The sequence below is a fragment of the Sprattus sprattus genome (assembly GCF_963457725.1).
Source record: "Sprattus sprattus genome assembly, chromosome: 10".
NCBI classification, from domain to species: domain Eukaryota; kingdom Metazoa; phylum Chordata; class Actinopteri; order Clupeiformes; family Clupeidae; genus Sprattus; species Sprattus sprattus.
The window spans coordinates 30,853,293-30,874,407 of NC_137908.1; the positions used below are offsets into that span (position 1 = coordinate 30,853,293).

A 21,115-nucleotide genomic window follows, 5' to 3' on the forward strand; every position below is an offset into this window, starting at 1 on the left:
CGGTCAGTAACATGACATTGTTGAAATAAAAGTCTCGAGGCAGGTGCCAGGATGGCAACATTCGTAGTAAGACCGTGGTGACGGTCAGAGAAAGGTCGAAATAGATCTGTGGATCACGCTCTATCAATTCGTTCCTCAGACTGTAACCATTTATAAAGACTCTTGTGAATAATTGTATTAATAATAATAGAATTTCAGTCAAAGTATAAGAGATATTTCTTCATTTGAGTTTTGGATGCCAACATTTCCTGACTGGACATGAGTTGAACAACATACTTCAAATCTAACCAAGAACAAATTCAGAATGTTATAGAATGCTGTCAGGATTACATCAAGATATTATATGTTGAATTAAAACATTAAGAAAGGCTTTATTGGTATGTAGATTAAACATTCGCCTAAATAGTTTGAGATCCAACCCACATTTTCTGAAGCATGTGATGTGTGTCGATTATCCATATGAGGTGAGAGAGTTTTTCAGTTTCCGACTCTCTCACTGTACTACGATGAAGGAACAATTAAAGTGAGTCTCTTTGAACATAACATCAGTGAAAGGGTTTCATCCCCTGCTTCCCAGCCGACCGTGGCTGAACTCAGAGATCTTGGTCCAAAGAACTTAGTATTTGAAATATTTGAAGTATTTGAAAGGTACAACTGTGTGATCTAAGCATAATATAAATAGCTGAATGACACACAATTTTTTTAGGAGAAAAATCAAGTGTCATTATTACAAAGGATTTCAATGTTCTTTCTTAAAATATGTTTAACTATTAATATTTCCTACTTGCTCTAGACATTGCCATCTTCACATTGATTTTACATAAACATCTTTGTCAGCAGTTGGACATCAGGCCACAACAAAATCTTTAATTGTATCTGTCTTTAGCTGTATGTTGTGATGTGCCTCATGTGACACTCATCTCCAGCTTTGCCACCTTCTGCAGGCGTTCCTGGCTCTGCCTGATGTTCTTGTTCCTGGAGGGGTTCCTCTGAGTCATATTTTAAAGGAACCATGTTGTGGGGTCGTCAGTGCATGGCCTGGCCATTTGACACTGTTCTTAACTTAGTTTAGCTATAATGCTGATGATCAATTAATAAAACACCAACTTCCCTCTTTATTAACACTGGTCTTTGCAGATACTCATAGTCATTGTGTCTGGACTGATACGGAATAATATACTAGAGAATGAAATTCACAGTGCATAACTGAATTCTTGAGAATGACACACACATAACTGACATATTGAATTGCATATTTTATTGTGATTTTCTGGCAAGAATAATTTATGCCATAATGGAAAAGTTTGTTCAAACAATTGAACAAGGATCACAATGTCATAAACAGATCAGTCTCCATTGGGACAAAGAGGTCAAATACAAAATTATTCAGAAACAGTCAATGTGTTTCAAAAAGTTTTGTGAAGCTATACTCCTTCAAATGGAAGGTAACATTTCCTTTTTTCTTATATATTAAGAAAGTCAAACATGTCTCACTTTTATGAGATCTTAGTAAAAACACCAATCCTTCAATGAATGACATTTTAGAGAAAGCAAACTCTGAAACAAGCCTTAAATTAACAACACAAAATTTAATTTCATGGAAATGATATTAACAGATTAACATCAGAAAATATAGTCATGTAAAACCATGACAGTAATATAAACATTGTTTATGATTTTAAAATGTCTTCCCAGAAGATATCCATCTCACTGTCTTGAATAATGTGAAATGTCCTCAGTTTGCCAACTCTGACCAATGTGGTCATGAAATAAAAGTCTCTTCTGAGTAGTTTTCTACTAGCGCCACCATGGGGGGCTCCTGGCTGGACTTATATTCACCATGAAAATATTGTCAGCATTGTTGACATTATATTTAAACTGTCTTCTCAAAAGACATGTTCTTGTTATTACTTGAAGACTTTCCAATTCTAAAAGAATCACCAAGTCATTACATTTCAATAAAGTTGAGAACTGATCCCATATAATAACGGAGATCCATTAAAGAGGTTTTACCATTAAACCAGTATATTCACAGTTTATAAAGAATTGTGTATATGTCTTCGCGGAAGACAAATACCTTGCAAAACATTGCAATTTAGAATGAAATACTTTCTTTGATGTAAAGAAGATAAATCCCCTGCATTTGCAGGTTTAAACGCTGTGAAATGTCCTTGAGTTTGCATCTCTGACCAATTTGATCATGTGAAAGTCTCATCTGTGTAGTGTTCTACCAAGGCCTCCAGGGGGCGCTCCTGGATGGACTCTTGTCTTTACTCTGGTCATGCTGAACAGGAGAGTCCAGCTGGCACTGGGCACTGTCCCTCCTGTAGTCGTCACTGGGTGGTTGCAGGGTCTGGAACTGGGTCAGCAACTTTCCATGGGTCTGTGTTTTCCCTGAGTCCCTGGACAGGAAGTGAAGGACTTCTTCAGCACACTTGGAGAAACCCTGACTGCCAGCATCAGAGGAAGGTGAAGTTCTTTCTGTCTGAAGATGCTGTCTCAGGAGGCAAACAGTCATCTCCAGGATGTCGGCTTTCTCCAGCTTGGAGTCAGGCTGCAAGTTGAGGAGCTGTGGACCTCTGGACCTTCAGTTGTTTGGTGCTGTTGTTGATACAGTCTCTGTGTATGTTCTCCACAATTGGTTTTCTCAGCTACAAAAAAGAAGAAGAAATCATTTAGATATTTGTTCTTTGCATATTGAACAGACAGGTTAGATAACAAAAAAATATATAAAGTTAAAAGAGTTAAGTTAGTTTATTTACCTTGTGTGTCAGATTCAGGTGTTCCTTTGGGTAATCTGCTGTGGAAGTGATTGTAGGAGCCATAGCTGTAGCTGTAGTAGTTCTCTCTGTGTAGAGTGATTCTGATCAGCACTGGCTTCATCTCCTCTATTTATGCTCCCAAATCTCCATATGAATGTGTGGGTCTTGGGCTGGTTGGACTTTCTCACAGTCAGTAGCCAATGGCTGAGCTGCAGAGGTCAATGAGGAGTGTGGAGCTGCCACATGCTGGATTCTCCCACTGCTGGGGGACAATGGTCAAACCTCAGGGGAACAGGTGCTGGGTTGGGGTGATGGAGAGAGACCCACAGACCCACTGTGTGGATGTGGGAAAGGACTGACCCTGTGATGAGAGTTAATCTGCTGCCTTATGTTGAGATCAAAGCCAAAGACGGGACACACTTTCGAACAAAAAAATCAATGTTCAAATACACTAGATATTGATTCCTCATGAATGTGATTTCACTCTTTCATATTATAATATATTTCATATGCATCTTTAAGTGTACTGGGTTTTCATATTGGCTGTTATGTAACAAAATGTTTAATATAAAATTGTTTTGAAACTGTAAATATAGTCAATGTCCCAACGTCCTTATTTCATCAGCTTTAATCAGAACATACTTTAGAAATTCTCTCTGAATTTCCTTGTTCAAAATGGAGGGAGACTCCTCTTAAGACTATCCCCTCAAGTCTCCAGATGTAACAGATGTCATCATGTGTCATTTGAGTTTCCCACACTCATTCCTCTATTCATCACTAAAGCTTCTGTAATCAGCCATGTGGAGGAATGATGGCTATCAGCTCTGTGTTGTGCCCTCAACAGAGGATGACAAACCATCTGGAGGGAAACTATTTCACTGGCTGTCCCCATGTGATTTTAAAAAAATTAAGAAAATCATGTAATCATCTTTGATCAGAATGCAAAAACATTTGAAGGTTTTAATATATTTCTACACTTTGACTGGCTATTACCTTTCATCAGAGTGTCTCTGTTGAACGCTGCTCAGCCTTCCTGAACTTTTTCCATACAAAAATTCAGGCTATCCACCAGCAATTGGAATGTTCAATTACTCAGCTGAAACAACCATGCTTGATGAACACTCTGGGATCTCACAACAATGAACTCTGTGAATTCAGTCTCCCTGCTGAAAGTACCATCTGTGGCCTCATAAAAAAGTGCAACTCCTCCACCTGTCAGCTGGACCCTCTTCCAACAAGCCTGGTTAAGAGCTGCCTGCCATCCATTGCTCCGTTGATTACATCAGTACTCACCACCTCTCTCCTCTCTGGCACTGTACCATCATCATTTAAAACTGCTATTGTCAGACCAATGCTGAAAAAACCTGGACTGGACTCTGACAACTTCAACAACTACAGGCCTATTTCCAACTTGCCTTTTCTCTCCAAAGTTCTTGAGAAGATAGTGGCAACTCAACTCCAGGATCACCTGAAGGCCAATGATCTCTTTGAGCCATTCCAATCTGGATTCCGTCCTATGCATAGTACTGAAACGGCCATGATCAAGATTACTAATGATCTCCTCTGTGCAGCTGATGATGGACTTATCTCCATTCTGATTCTCCTTGATCTCAGTGCAGCCTTCGATACTATCTCTCACCATCTTCTGCTGGAACGTCTAGCTAATATCGGAGTGTGTGGCAGTGCTCACCAGTGGTTCACCTCCTATCTCTCTGGAAGGACACAGTACGTTCAAATGCTGAGTTGCAAGTCTGAGAGTACTGCTGTGACAAGAGGGGTGCCCCAGGGGTCTGTGTTAGGCTCTCTGTTGTTCATCATGTACCTCCTCCCACTTGGCACTATCCTCAGGCAACATGGTGTTCAATTCCACTGTTATGCTGACGACACCCAGCTCTACCTTTCAACAAAGCCCACTGCTACTCTTCCGCCAGCTGTACTCACTGCCTGCCTCCATGACATCAAATTATGGATGACACAAAATTACCTGAAGCTTAATAGCAGTAAGACTGAGCTGCTAGTGGTTGGCTCCAAATCAGCTCTTGCTAAGATGGAACCTTTCACCATGTGTAGATGGCAGCACCATCCCTTGCTCCAACCAGGTAAAGAGCCTTGGTGTCATACTGGACAATACACTTTCATTCAGTGCACACATAAACAGTATGTCAAGAAGTGCCTTTTACCATCTAAGGAACATTGCACGGCTTCGCCCAGCGCTCACCCAGCAGAGTGCAGAAGTCCTTGTGAATTCATATGTGACATCCCGCCTTGACTACTGTAATTCCATCTTGTCTGGAATCCCAAATAAGCTACTCCACCGTCTCCAACTCATCCAGAATTCTGCAGCAAGGATTGTAACACGCTCCAAATCCATCAGCCATGTAACACCATTGCTTATGCAACTGCACTGGCCTCCAGTATCCTACCGTAAGTCAGTAATTGAGTCACAGTGTCTGATGTAGTCTGGCAGTGAATTCCACAACTTGGGGGCGATGTAGCTGAAAGCCCTCTCTCCCAGGGTGCTGAGGTTCGCCTTAGGAACATGCAGTAGGCCTGCTGAGGAGGATCTCAGTGAGCGGGCAGGATTGTAAGCTTCCAGGAGGTCAGAGAGGTAGGTGGGGGTACTGTTGTGTAGGGACTTGTAGGCCAGGAGCAGGACTTTAAAGGTGAACATAGCCAGGGGTCCTCTTCATCCGTCCTTTTAATGCAAAAAAAAAAGGGCCACCTCAAAGCAGGGGCGGACTGGGGGAAAAAAGTGGCCCGGGAGTTGTCTGTCAGAGCGGCCCACTTAATATACGGCGAGTTGCCCACTCAATGTATGCAAAATACCCATACACTTAACATCATTTTAGATGATTACAAAGAAATAACATTATATATGTTTTTTAATAACATTTGGATCCACAAATTTGCCTGGATGGACACATGGAATAAAATGATACTGGCTATTGTAACTCTCCAAAGTAGGTATAGTTTGCTAGATGAATATGCTTAACTCTGGGCTAGTATCAGATGGTTATATGTATAACTACAGAGCCTTAAGGAATAAATGTCAGCAGAGAAAGAGTACACAATTTTTTTGATAGTGATTAGGGCGACCTACATTAAGCAATATCAATTTTTTTGTAGGCTGATTAACTCATACAGCAATACCTTTTTGTATAGTAGATGGCAGCACACAATCAAATATTTCCCCTCTACCTACATAGCTACAGTAGCTAGTTATATGGAAGAAAGTTGCATTCAGGAGCCTTCATAAGCAAACATGATTTGGCTCCACATTAAATTATCCCACTTTTTCATTATCCACATGTCTCAAATGTTGTATGATGCAACATAGCTTTACAGGAGACATAAAATATGTCCAGTAACAACGTAAAGAAGGGGGCAACATATCAGTCAAAACCAACTATATTTATTGACTGATCTCGAAAGTATTGGCTTACAAAAGCTAAATAAGTCTTCACAAAGAAAATAACTCAGTGTTAGGGCAAAAAGCGAACATTCACACTGTACAACCTATGAAAAGTGACAGTGGTAGCCTACAAATAAAGGAATACAGACCGCGTTAGCCACTTCACAGCGTGCTAGCCATGATTTTCTTTCGTTCCAATTCTTGGATGTAGGATTCCACCCTTTGTAGAAACCTGTTGAATCGATACATTTGGTGTAGGAAGTCCTAATTGTTTTGTTGTCAATTTATCTTAATTAGTACGCCGACTAAAAATGAGTTTCTTTCAAGGAGTGACTCCAGTTGTTGCACTGAATGTTAGACATCTTGACAGAATATGCCTTGACCGTTTTTTTTAAACACATACGTCCTTATACTTATGACGAAAGCATGGAGCATGGCGAGCCCTCCCGGAAGCCATGGAAAATGTATTGAGAGCCCTCTTTTATGAAAGAGAATGGATTTAACATTAGAGTGAGAGAGATCTGGGGCGATTTCCATTTAGCCCCAAATAGGGACGCCGCCTTCTGAAGCCGACTGTTGCGTGACTGTTGCCTGATTCGACATTTGGTAATTTCCGACAGAGAAAAAAAAATCTCCTTTTCCTGAAGGCAGTTCGTCGCCACAATCGCCCTTAAGGTCCGCCGCCACTGGTTTTAACTTTATTGTAGAAATGAACAGAACAGAACATACGATGGGGTGTAAACATCAGTGGTAATGGTAGTGTTGCATGCTGGGTGTGTGATTATGTGTGTGTGTGTAGGGGTGTTAAAGGTGTCTACGAGCGAGACACGCAAGTTTTAGGCTAGAGTGATTATCATTAGAGGTATATAATGTATTCTGTGAAGCAAGGAAAACTGTCGACACCGACGACATCTGCGGGAGGGCCGGTTGGTTATAGACTTGGGCCATCCCATCGGCCGATCGGTGCCTGGGTGGGCAACTCGTCGGGGGCCTTCTGCTGGGTGGGGGCCTAAGGTAGTTGCCTAGTTCGCCTCTATGGTAGGTCCATCAGTGCTCGGAAGCGTCTGGCGACTGTAGAATGCCTGTTGCCCACAACTTAACATTAGATCAAACATTTAAACAAATGGATACAATGACACAGCGTAACAGACAAAGCAGTGGCACATACCTTTTACTGACGAACGCCAAGAAACAAAATATTGAAGCTGCAGAGCCTACCGAACTCAGGGAATCCCACTAGTCTACAGTTGAGCTTGTTTTATACAAGGTGGCTTTGCCGCTAATAGATGCCTACTAGGTTAACTGGAGGGTGAGTCAGAGGGAAGTGGAGCTACGGCGCTAGCACAAGGACAAACCTCATTTGGCCGAGGTGCTGTCGGTCACATAAACATTAGAAAAAAAAAATGACCAAACAAAGCAAAAAAGAATCAATTGAAAATACAAATTTAAATGTAAAAATCGAAAAAATATTAATAATAATAATAATAAAAATATTCAAAGTCCAAATATTAAAACTGTTATGACATTTATAAAGTATGTCTCAATCTAAAGAATTAGACAGATGACGTTTAATATGATCAAGTTTTAACACTTTGTAAATGTACCAAGACTGACAGGTTCAGTTGATTACCATCCGTATAACAGAATAAAGGTATGTTGTGTGGATCAGTGCCTGCTTCTTAAATATTATCATATGTTTCCATATAGTGTAAGGGCCGGAAAAGCAAATACTAATAATCCACCACTGAATGATGGTGGAAGTAGCCGACTACGCCAGCCCAGCAGGGCAGTAATTAAACTGATGTCAAATACACAGGTTCGCTTAAGTTTGTGGCTGGCTAAAATACACACACACACACACACACACAATAGGCAAGAATGTAGTAAATTACAATTTTAATACCACAGAGTAAAAGCAGATACACACATATCAATAAGGGACAGTGGGCAGTCCACTAGTCCCCAATAAATAGGTAAACACTGTATAAATAACAATTGTTTAAACAGCAAGACTCAATGTTTGGCAACCATAAATACTGTTCATGTGATACCGAGGATAAGTCACCAATCTGGCAACACACAGGCTACTCACATACACCAGTAGCGTCAAAGACGTCAGAATAATAACACGATGCTCAGTTACAAATACATATTACAGATACCTCCGGAGGTCAAAGCCTGAACAGGCGAGGAAGCACAGGAACCCTGCGTGACTGGTGGAGGAACTCCCCAGGCGGAAAGCAAGCCTGTAGCAGAGCTGGCTGGAGAGGCACAATAGCCGCGGGGACATTATCCCATAAACCAACACCACAAGCCGTAGCCTATCGAACGCAACCAGGCCGCTCTCGGATTCCGGTGCTCCCTTCACAAAGAACGTTTCATGGATGTGTTCCCGTCTGTATTAAATACAGCTTTCCATTATTTCCTGGATTCGCCGATTGGTGGAGCTAAAACGGAGGGGGAGGAGAGCAATCAGTGGACAAATGATTAAGAGAGGGAGAAGACCATAGACATGTATATCTATACTAGTGATGGGAAGTTCGGATCATTTTACCGACTCGAATCTTTGAATCTCGTTCAGTAAAATGAACGAATCTTTTTTCGAGTCACTCGTTCATTTTAACGGGGGGGGGGGTGCTACTCAAGATTTTTAAATCGTATAGCCAATTCACTGGCGTAAATACGTCCACTACAAATACGTATCATATTTTCATGGAGGTTACTACATGTAAACCAGCAGATACTAATTCCTGCATTCAAATAATATTATATGAAAGTTTGGATGAAATGGTAATTTATTATCACATAAGCATTTAATGATCACGGCAAACAATTACGCTGCACTGAACTGTAAGTAAAGTTTTAAAAAGTTAAAATAACTAAACCTGTAATTATTTCTTGTGAACGAATATCATTCACGTCTTAGACACTCGGAAGTGAACTAGGTTAATAAGTCCTTTCTGTTTCCTCTTCTGAGCCTATGCAGGTTACGTCAAAAAATATCCAGAGCCCAGTCAAAATGAACGAAACATTTCGGTTTTCTCTAGCTTCCCATGCTGAGCCTATGCAGATCACGTGAAAAATGATCCAAATACTTGTATCCGGCAGATGACCTAATCGTTCACCTCCCGACCGTCTTTGGATCAACGTTTCGTTCATCTGCCGGATATCGTTCAATGATTCGTTCTTTTGCCGGATATCAGTCTTTCGTTCAATGATTCGTTCTTTCGCCAACCGTGTCTGTGGATCTATGATTCGTTCATCTGCCGGATATGGGTATTTCGTTCAATGATTCGTTCTTTTGCCGGATCGTTCAATGTTTCGTTCTTTTGCCAAACGTGTCTGTTTCGTTCAATGATTCGTTCTTTTGACAACCGTGTCTTTGGATCTATGATTCGTTCATCTGCCGGATATGGGTCGTTGGATCCTTTCCCACGTGACCTGCATAGGCTCAGTACAGTCAGCTAGAGGAAACAGAAATGATTCGTTCTTTTTCCGACTGGGTCTCTTGGATACGGGTCTTTGGATCATTTTTACGTGACCTGCATTCAACAAATAATTTCTGTTTCCTTGGCTTAGCCAATGCAACAGTCCCAGTTGTCCCGATGCGCGGTCATGAACGAGAAAAAGAACGAATCTTTTTTTGAGAGGACTCGTTACTCTCGAGTCGTTGTAAGGATTCGTTCAAAATGAACGAATCGTTCACGAACGACACATCACTAATCTATACATGTCTATGGAGAAGACAAGGCAATGGGGCAGTCCTACTATATGTCACTAAACACCTGTGAAACACGGTAACAATTTACTTCCTGGTTATGTTTGTAAACACGATCACTGCACTCTTATATTATCACACAACAAACGTAAAAACATCCACACCACTCGTGATAGAATGCACACGTGAACTTACAAGGGCTACCCATTACAATAGTAAAGAACATACACACACGTTACTTTCCATGGTGTTCAAATGCAAAGTAAAGAGACACGTGCATATTCCCTTGTGTGTCTGTGGGATCTCCTGGATGAGTGAAGCAGTTACTGGGATGCTCCTCTCCAGAGCTTTCCCACACTCTGCCCATTGATGGGGCTTCCACTGAACAATAGAAGTGTGCCCTATTCATTTGTATCCATCTGGAGGAAACTGGCGTGCAATTTAGTAAAATATTTTATCAAGATAGAGTTTTATAAATGTACAGACTATTCAAGATTACTTGAAGTTGTAGATGGCAAGATAAAACTGAGAATGAAAATAGGAATACTATTGGTGAATTATTATATGGGAAGACATTTTTTTTGTATCATTTTGTTTTTGTTTATTTTGTGTTTACTGCATTGTGATCAGAGAGTTTAGGGAGTTTGTTTTAAAAAGAAGAAAAAAATTATCGTTTGGCAGCCAGACTCTTTCTTATACCTGAAGTCTTTGGTCTGCATCTGTGTGTATTGTCTCATGGGAGGTCTAGTGAGAGAGTCCTCCACACTCTCCCACACTCTTTCCATTCACTTCTCTTCAATGGAGGAACAGTAGACGTGTGTCTCAATACCCATTACATTAGAGGTCGTTTACATGGAGCCTAGTTTGTCAAACTAAGAGGTCATTTACATGGAGCCTAGTTTGTCAAACAAATACAGATAGCTAATACAGATAGCCCTATCATTTAGACGAGCACTCTCTATCCGCACTCTCTATCCGCAACGATCCAAATCGGGGGTAGAAAGTGAGTAGATTTGAATCGGTACGGGGGCTGGTGTTCGTCTGCACGGACTCACGCAACCTGATGACGTCATTGCCCCACGTGAACGTTTCGCGATCTCCAACCAATATATAACTTGTTCTCCCTCAAAATCTCACTCGTCGTGGGCCTCGAATTCACTCTCATTAACCCAGCCTACTGATTTTTGATTAGCCTCCTATCTTGATCTAATTCTTTTTATTCAGACGTAACATAACTTTCATGACCACAAATATAAATTGGCCAGCGATTTAATTTGCTTTTTTATTCATAAATGTATGTAAAATGGTCGGAGCAAAGCCTCATGGGAAATGGGATGACAGACATGTCATGTTGTACTGTTCCAAACTCTTTATTATCAGTAGAAAATATAATTCATTTTTGCATAACCTTTAGTCTGACCACTGATTTTATTAACCACCATAATGTAATGTTGCTAATTGAAGCTTGAATGTCTTGTGTAATGTGTTTATCCGTGTGGTGTGCTCCTTCACCGTGTGCTGTGTAATCCTTCCTGTACGTTTTCCACGTTTTTTCAGTTGTATGTAGCAGTGCTAAAGCGCCACCCACAGGCATGGGGTATGTACTACAGCCCGTTCAACACAATCTGGTGGCTCCGTTTTTACGCAAATCTCTCGTTACCAGGCTCTGTCTTTACTAAATTAAAAGATTCGATAGGTGTGAAAAATGAACCAGATTCAGTGAATCTAGGCTCTGTGTAAATTCAGCCTGATATAGATAGCTAATACAGACAGCCCTATCATGTAGACGAGCACTCTCTATCCGCACTCTCTATCCCCAACGATCGAAATCTGGGGTAGAAAGTGAGTAGATTTGAATCGGTACGGGGGCTGGTGTTCGTCTGCACGGATTCACGCACCCTGATGATGTCATTGTCCCACGTGATCGCATCGCGACCTCAAGCTGAACCCCTATTCACATAGACATACAGTATATGTCTATGCTTATTCACCCCATTACTTCCCCCTCATAACAGCAAAACAATTTAAATGTATGACGTGGCTCCTTTTTAGTGACTTGCCTTTTTCTACTGTGCTTAGTTGTTTCTATTGGGATAGTGTGCTGTTTTGCCTACATGTGGATAGTTTTTCGTGGTCTTACTTAGCCACGCAATTTTTGAGACCAGCCAGAACACCTGACACAACCGGCATTATTTAATAACTGAATGGGTTACCATGGCGTAGCCAGTGAGGCAGTACTCCAGCTTAAAAACAAATATTTTCTTCCTGTTACCTTGCTGCTATTACACGTGAATTTGGGTAACGGCATTTATACAAGTGTATCTCCCATCTACCTAAATCGATGTGGTTAGAAAGGGATAACATTGACAATCAACACTTTAATCTATCTGTTTAATCTATTTGCATTAGACCATTGTACAAAACCGCTTTTTAAAAGTGTCAGCAATAGCCTATATGAGCAAATCTGACGTACAAATATGTATTATAGACGGAAGGTTTCAAAACGTTCTATAATAAAGATGAATGCTAAGTTAGCTCTTGTCCTTTCAGACAATGGGCCTCATTCTCGACAGCAGTTGGGAAGACTTTCCGAAGGATTTCAGAAGGAACTCCACTTCGGAAACATTTATGAAAACATTTGCCTTCTCGTTAGTTTTTTCTTCTGTGCTTTCTTCTGAACTTCAGACAACTTTCAGAACTCGAAATAGCAGTCGTAACTCTACCGGAATCTTCTCAAATGGGATTCCACGGGCCATCTTGTGGTTATTTGAGGAATCGCGTTGAGGAATGACTTTTGAAAAAACTCTGTATTACAGTAAAAGGGTTAACGGTTGAATTTGTGAGAACCCGTTGGTGATTGCGTTCACGTCAGCTCTACAGACATCCTCGGATTAAAATAATTATGATAATAATAAATACGAGAATATTTGTATCATTAACAATTACGTTTCACATTTATAGTCATAATTATACGAGGTAGTATATATTGTTACACTAGGTCTACATGGCTCGTAGCTTGACTGTTCTCTCCCTTGTACGTCACTTCGGACAAAGGCTGCGTCTGCTAAGTGACTGAATGTAAATGACATGAACACTGCAAATGTAAGTGAATAAATAAATAAACACTAAACCCAATCTGCAAGTGCTATTGCATGAATTCATTGCAATTTATACTCCTACTAGGGACCGGTCTTCACACCTATGGTGACTATTTCTCGATTTAAAAAAAAAAAAAAGTGACTAATTAAATGTGTTTTACGGACTTCGTAATACAATATCTCCACCTTATTAATGAACACCTGTTACGAGGTGGATTCGGGAGATTGCGACAGCACACGTTTCTAAAATTGCGTCTCCTAATAAAGAGCTGGCAGGGCGTGTATGTATGCAAATCCACTTTCACGAGAACGCGCATCAACCTAAGAAACTTATCGGAAGAAACCCAGCTGAGAACTGCTTAGGAACACATTTTCAAGCGTGCGGGAATGCAGCGGAAGCGTTTCTCTTACGTTGTTTTTGCGAAGTCGTGTAAGAAACATTTCTGAAGAATTACAGAAAAAGGTCGAGAATGAGGCCCAATGATAGCTAGCATTAACGTCACTTCAGAGGTACATTACGTGAAGGACAAAGCCCTCAACAATAGCATTCATTTGTTGTTAGTAATAAAACCATGAAATAGGAAGCAATTGTTATGAAACCACACCACTTTCATTGTGGTGTCTCGTACTCAAGCAGACTCTCCAAGACAACTCAGACATTTCATGTTGCACATTGCTTTGTTGAACTGTTCCAAACTCTTTATTATCAATACAAAATAGAATTCATTTTCGCATAACCTACAGTCTGCTCTGACCACCGATTTTCTTAACCACCATAATGTGTTGCTGTTTAGATTAAATGTAGGCTATGCGGCTATGCTACACGTTGCTAATAGGAGCTTGAGTAATGGCATATTACTCCATGTAATCTAGTGATGTGTCGTTCGTGAACGATTCGTTCATTTTGAACGAATCCTGACAACGACTCGAGAGTAACAAGTCCTCTCAAAAAAAGATTTGTTCTTTTTCTCGTTCATGACCGTGCATCGGGACTGTTGCATTGGCTAAGCCAAGGAAACATAAATGATTTGTTGAATGCAGGTCACGTGAAAAATGACCCAAAGACACGTATCCGAAGACCCAGTCGGAAAAAGAACGAATCATTTCTGTTTCCTCTAGCTGACTGTAGCCTACTGAGCCTATGCAGGTCACGTGGAAAAGGATCCAAAGACCCATATCCGGCAGATGAACGAATCATAGATCCAAAGACACGGTTGGCTGATTGGCAAAAGAACGAATCATTGAACGAAAGACCCATATCCGGCAAAAGAACGAATCATTGAACGAAAGACCCATATCCGGCAGATGCACGAATCATAGATCCAAAGACACGGTTGGCGAAAGAACGAATCATTGACCCAAAGAAACTGGTTGGCAAAAGAACGAAACATTGAACGAAAGACCCATATCCGGCAAAAGAACGAATCATTGAACGAAAGACCCATATCCGGCAGATGAACGAAACGTTGATCCAAAGACACACGGTCGGGAGGTGAACGATTAGGTCATCTGCCGGATGCAAGTATTTGGATCATTTTTCACGTGATCTGCATAGGCTCAGCATGGGAAGCTAGAGAAAACCGAAAAGTTTCGTTCATTTTGACTGGGTCTTTGGATATTTTTTCACGTAACCTGCATGCTCAGAAGAGGAAACAGAAAGGTCTTTCGAGTGTCTATGTTTAGTAAGACGTGAATGATATTCGTTCACAAGAAATAATTACAGGTTTAGTTATTTTAACTTTTTAAAACTTTACTTACAGTTCAGTGCAGCGTAATTGTTTGCCGTGATAATTAAATGCTTATGTGATAATAAATGACCATTTCATCCAAACTTTCATAATACATTATGTGAATGCAGGAATTTCTTTTAAAATAGTATCTGCTGGTTTACATGCAGTAACCTCCATGAAAATATGCTACGTGTTTGTAGTGGATGTATTTACGCCAGGGAATTGGCTATAAAATTTAAAAATGTTGAGCAGCACCCCCCCCCCCAAACCCCCCCCCCCCCCCCGCCCGTTGAAATTAACGAATGACTCGAAAAAAGATTTGTTCATTTTACTGAACGAGATTCAAAGATTCCCATCACTAATGTTATCCTGCTTTCTTCTAGGTTTTTTCAGTTGTCTGTTGCAAAAAAAAAGCAAAATAAAGCGACAGGCGTGGGGGATGTACTACAGCCTCATTTGTTTTACTAGTTGATGACCTGATCCAAGATGAAAGGGAGCTGCTACCCTGAGCTGCTTGCTGCAGTTCCCTGTCCTTCTGCTGCCTCCGTGTTTACGCAAATCTCTCGTTACCAGGCTCCGTATTTACGAAATTAAAAGATTCGATTGGTGTGAAAAATAAATCCGATTCGGTGACCCTAGGCTTCGTGTGCATATAGCCTTAGTAAAGAGTGTTCAACCCTGTTCTTCCAACATGCATATTTGCAGTGGACTTTCTGTCTTGCAACTCTTTAAGTTGAAACTTTTCAAAAGTTGGGATACATTATTACCGAAAAAAATGTTTGATGTAAAATCTGATTGAGTGAAAATGCTAAAGAGTATGGAGAGATTTGTGTTATTAATTTAATGCAAATATTGCTCTGGTTTTATTCATCCCTTTTGCCATATTGTCTAATATTGCTCTGCTCAATAAAGTAATTTAAGATTTTAAAGTCTCTTCCAAAAAAGATTAATTATAGAAAATGCCTACAGAGACATTGATGATTGTTGTATGTGGACCAGTGTCACCTAGAGCTAACATTGACTTTCATGGTCTGAAACCTGGCCTGTGTTCTTAGCGTAACAAGCCCACTCAAGCCCCGCCTAGCATCACCTGAATCCCACACCTACACACAGTTTGACAGTTAGCGTAGACTTTTAAGGACTCTGTGTTTCTTGGCTCATTTTGAGACATTGTTGATGCTCCTGTTCTGTGATCTCTACTGAGACTTTGTTGAATGTTGCTGTGCTTGATTCTTTCAGGCACATGCACAGACATTTTGGGGGACAGGTGCTCAAACCAAAAAAAAAGGGCACCCATCGCCAAAATTATTTAGAAAATTAAAAATAATCGTAATAAATAAATATATAAAAAACACAGTAGGATATTTTCTCCCTCATTTATTCTACTAGTTGATGACCTGATCCAAGATAAAAGAGAGCTGCTACCCTGAGCTGCTTGCTGCAGTTCCCTGTCCTTCTGCTTTTGGAGTCTCTCTTTTTCTTGGCATAATGCTGCAAATTTTGTAAATGAGATAAGTCAATGTTGTGCATAATAATCAAGAGTAACTTACATATTCTCTATAAAGCTGACAACACAGTACAAACACATTGTTTTACTCCTTTCTTAGAGAATTGAAGCATAAGCAGCATTCCATACCTCACCAGACTGTCATGTAGCTCAACTTTAGACCTACTTTTCATTTCAATAATTAAAATTTAACAAAACTAGTGAACTTGTCTAATTTGAAGAACAGTAAAACTACCCTTTAAATGCTCTGCCTGCCTGCCTGCCTGCCTGCCTGCCTGTCTGTCTGTCTGTCTGTCTGCCTGCCTGCCTGTCTGTCTGTCTGTCTGTCTGTCTGTCTGTCTGTCTGTCTGTCTGTCTGTCTGTCTGTCTGCTTGCCTGCATCTCTCTCCCACTCTTCATTTAACATGACAAACGTCAGTAAACAGCTGGACAAGGATTTGAAATCGCGTTTTTGTTTGTTTATTTTTTATGGAAACGTCAGACCAGTTGCAATGTAATGCATTAGCGACACTAATGTTGTGGTTAATTTATCAACAAACAACGTCGGGGGATTGCACAAACACCGTCATTACCTCTTTGTCTGATGCTGCGGGTCAGAGAAGAAGTTTTGGCCTTGCGGTCAACACTGCATGAGCACTAGGAGGAGCGGCGGGGGCTTGTGAGCGCCGCGGAGCATTTCGAAGAACTCAAATAAATGCTCCGTCAGGTATCAAAACACATTCTGGGGGAATTGATGACAGAGAGAGTCATTTTGATTCTGAAATACTGATGAATGAAGACAAATTTGGACTCCAGCAGAATGGAATAATGTAAGTCTCTTTTAAACAGACTAATTACAGAAAATGCCTGCATAGATATTGATTACTGTGGACAGGGACGTGCACAGGAGGGGGCTTAGGTTGCTCCGGCAACTGCCCGTTTGCCCTCCTCAACTGAAGATGCCCCTCCAAACGTTATATATATATTTGCGATCATGGGACGGGGACGTGGCAGCAGCGGTTAGTGAGAGTTTAAAATTATATTGGCAAAATGTATGATCAGGGGACGGGGGCGTGGCAGCAGCGGTTAGTGAGAGTTTAAAATTATATTGGCAAAATGTATGATCAGGGGACGGGGGCGTGGCAGCAGCGGTTAGTGAGAGTTTAAAATTATATTGGCAAAATGTATGATCAGGGGACGGGGGCGTGGCAGCAGCGGTTAGTGAGAGTTTAAAATTATATTGGCAAAATGTATGATCAGGGGACGGGGGCGTGGCAGCAGCGGGGTGACAAAAATGTACGTGTTGCCCCTTTTTCCAGGGCAGAGCAAATGCCCTTCAAAATTCCTGTGCACGTCCCTGACTGTGGAAAGCTGCCACCTAGAGCAAACATTGGTTGTCATGGTAAAAAAAAATATCCAGAACAGCCCTTGTATTGGGACTGAAAGAAAACACCCTATCTTGAGATACAAATTGGGATAAGACACTCAACAGAAAATATATAGAAAATGTAATTATTTTTATTTGATACATTTTTTTTTTCAGTGCGAAAGGACAGTTATTCCATTTTATATCATTAAGTGTGCTCTAAGAAATTAGAACTGTAACACTGTTAGTAATGGCAGTGACAGCCCTGACATGGCAAAACTCACACAAGTCTTTATAAAAGACACTGACATTCACATCAAAACTCACACAAGTCTTTATAAAAGACACAGACAGATTCACATCAAAGCCAGCTGTGGCCATTATGTATGTACACATTTCACAAGTACAACACTCCAAGAAAAAGGAGATTACATGAACTATTCTTAAACGTTAAGAAAGTTTTATATTTCTCACATTGTTGAGAACTTAGAAGGTCAAATACTCTTCCCTCACAGAGGGAAATTCCTTCCAAAGAAAGAAGTTGTATACGTTTTGTAAGAAACAAAGTTTTGCTTAGAATTTCAGCACAATAAAATCTTCACGTTTCAATGACATAATACTGACAAAAGTCAGGATTTTTTTCCATATGAATCCATGAACATTATAACACAATCAAAGATTGGAAACCATTTTTATGATTTCCGAGACTTCACTGAAGACATGCCCATTTTCATGATGTTAATGGAGTTTCAAAGGAAACAAAGATCAGCTTTGAAATCAAGCTTAAAGGAGTCATTAAATAGTTTGTTCCATGTACTACCATTTGAAGAAAGCCAATATGGCAGTTTCAAAGTTTCTGTAACTACAGAGTTAGTCATTAACAAACCCTTTAACATTCAAATCGTGCATGCTTGTTTTGTTTCCATCTGGAAACAAATGTATTCTTTTCGCATGAACACTGACAATATTTTTGAACAAAAGTCCTTGGGTATTTATCGTCATCTGTAGTATTCTACCATGGCCTCCAGGGGGCGCTCTTTGCTGGACTCCTCTCTTTTCTCATTTTGTCTTGGTCCAATATACTCAGCTGAGGGAGGGCTGTCTCTTGCACAATCTGATCAGATGATGGCTTCAGGGTCTGGAAGTGGTTCAGAACTGTTCTGTGGGACTGTGTCTGAACATCTTTTCTTGACAGGAAGTAAACAACCTCCTGGGCGCACATGGACAACCCCTGGTGAACAGCATCATGGGATGGTAGACTCTTTGGCTGAAGCTTTCGTCTCAGGAGGCAAACAGTCATCTCCAGGATGTCAGCTTTCTCCAGCTTAGAGTCGGGCTGCTGGTTGAGGAGCTGTGGACCCAGTAGAGCCTTGAGATCCTCAATGCTACTGTTGATGCGATCTCTGCGCATCTTCTCAACAGCTGGCTTTCTCTGCTATAAAGGCGAAAGAGGACATGATTAATATATTTGTTCATTAGCTATTGAAATATCAGGTTAACAGACAAAGGTAACATCAAGTTTGAGACAGGTAAGGTTGCAATATTCACCTTGTGTGTCAGATTCAGGTGTTCCTTTGGATAATCTGCTGTGGAAGTGATTGTAGGAGCCATAGCTGTAGCTGTAGTAGTTCTCTCTGTGTAGAGTGAATCTGATCAGCACTGGCTTCATCTCATCTATTTATGCTCCCAAATCTCCATATGAATGTGTGGGTCTTGGGCTGGTTGGACTTTCTCACAGTCAGTAGCCAATGGCTGAGCTGCAGAGGACAATAGGGAGTGTGGAGCTGCCACATGCTGGATTCTCCCACTGCTGGGGGACAATGGTCAAACAGGTGCTGGGTTGGGGATGATGGAGAGAGACCCACAGACCCACTGTGTGGATGTGGGAAAGGACTGACCCTGTGAGGGGAGTTAATCTGCTGACTGATGTTGAGATCAATGCCAAAGGCTGGACACACTTTTCGAAAAAAAAAAAACCTACTTTTTTTATGAATGTTCAAATACAATAGCTGGTTATTCCTCATGATTGTGATTTCACTCTTCTATCATTTTATTACATATTATATTCATCTTTAAGTGCGCTAGGGTTTCATAATGGCTGTTATGAAACAAAATGTTTGAAATAAAAGTGTTTTGAATCTGTAAAGATAGTCAATGTCCCAACCTCCTTATTTCATCAGTGCTTTCGCATCAGCTTTAATCAGAAAACCATTTGGAAGTTCTCTCTGAATTCCCTTGATCAAAATGGAGGGAGACTCCTCTTTAGACTGTCCCCTCAGGTCTCCAGATGTAACAGATGTCATCCTCTGTCATGTGGCTGGTAGAGTCGCTCATTTATGTTCCCACACTCTTTCCTCTATTCATCACTAAAGCTTCTGTAATCAGCCATGTGGAGGAATGATGGCTATCAGCTCTGTGTTGTGCCCTAAACAGAGGATGACATCACAAACCATCTGGAGGGAAACAGTTTTATTGGCTGTCCCCATAAGATAGAAAAAATATTGAAGAAAATCATGTAATCATGTTTGATCAGCATGCAAAAACCTTTGGAGGTTTTAATACATTTCTACACTTTGACTGACTATCATACCTTTCATATCCTGGAGGATAAAGATTTTGACATGATCAACACCACAAGGAATAACATGAAAACATAATGACATCGTTGGTATATAATGATTATTTGGTTATGACTGTGTTTAAGGTATGCAGCAGAGTTCAAAGCGACTTACAAAACATTAGAAAAACATGAGGAAACACAAAACCAAGGCATCAGTTGCAAATACAAATTTTAATTTAAAAATAACCAATCGACAATAATAGTGATATTAATTACAACAACAACTCCAAACATCCAAAACTAGTATAACATTTATAAAGTATGCCTCATACTTAAAGTAACAGTATGCAACAATTATACTTCAGGATTAGGGTTAGGATAAGCAGTTTTACCTTAAAATAACAGCTTGAAAAAAAATGACTTTTAAAATGGAGAATCGCCTCCGTGCCATTGCCATACTAGGGTCCATAGGCTTATAACTGCTAAATGTAAGATTGCCTGACGCTGCCCAGCTTTTTACTGTCTGCTTAACTAGTAAGTAGCTTATTTGCCGTCTTGCTTTGTCTTGTGTTGCACTTGCTTGATGTTTGACTGTGTTAGGACAGTTGTTGAGTAACTAGTTTGTCATAATGTTAAAGTCAGCACATTTCAAGAGATTTCGTTAGTTTTAGCCGCTAGCATATCGTTAGCGACTAGCAATTGATCCGGAATGCTTCTTTAAGAATTAGACAGATGACGTTTAAAATGATGAACACTTTGTTAATGTACCAAGTCTGACAAGTACAGTTGAGTATTATCCACGTAACAGAATAAAGGTATGTTGTGTGGAGCAGTGCCTGCTTCTTAAATATTATCATTACCATGAAGTATAGAACATACACACACACATTATTAACCATGGTGTTCCTATGCAAAATGAAGAGACGCGTGCCTATTCCCTTGTGTGTCTGTGGAATCTCCAGTGGGACTGTGGATGCTAATGA

General features: G+C 40.5%; 1 protein-coding gene across 1 annotated transcript; it reads right to left on the reverse strand.

The window, feature by feature from the left end:
* Positions 1-2,227: 2,227 nt before the first annotated feature.
* LOC308371120 (transcription factor HES-5-like) lies at positions 2,228-19,183 on the reverse strand (the record flags this gene model as incomplete). The annotated part of the gene is made up of 3 exons (XM_080845908.1): positions 2,228-2,554; positions 18,909-19,007; positions 19,121-19,183. The coding sequence occupies 3 exons, from the start codon at positions 19,181-19,183 to the stop codon at positions 2,228-2,230; spliced, it is 489 nt and encodes a 162-aa protein (XP_080702034.1).
* Between the last annotated feature and the right edge of the window lie 1,932 nt (positions 19,184-21,115).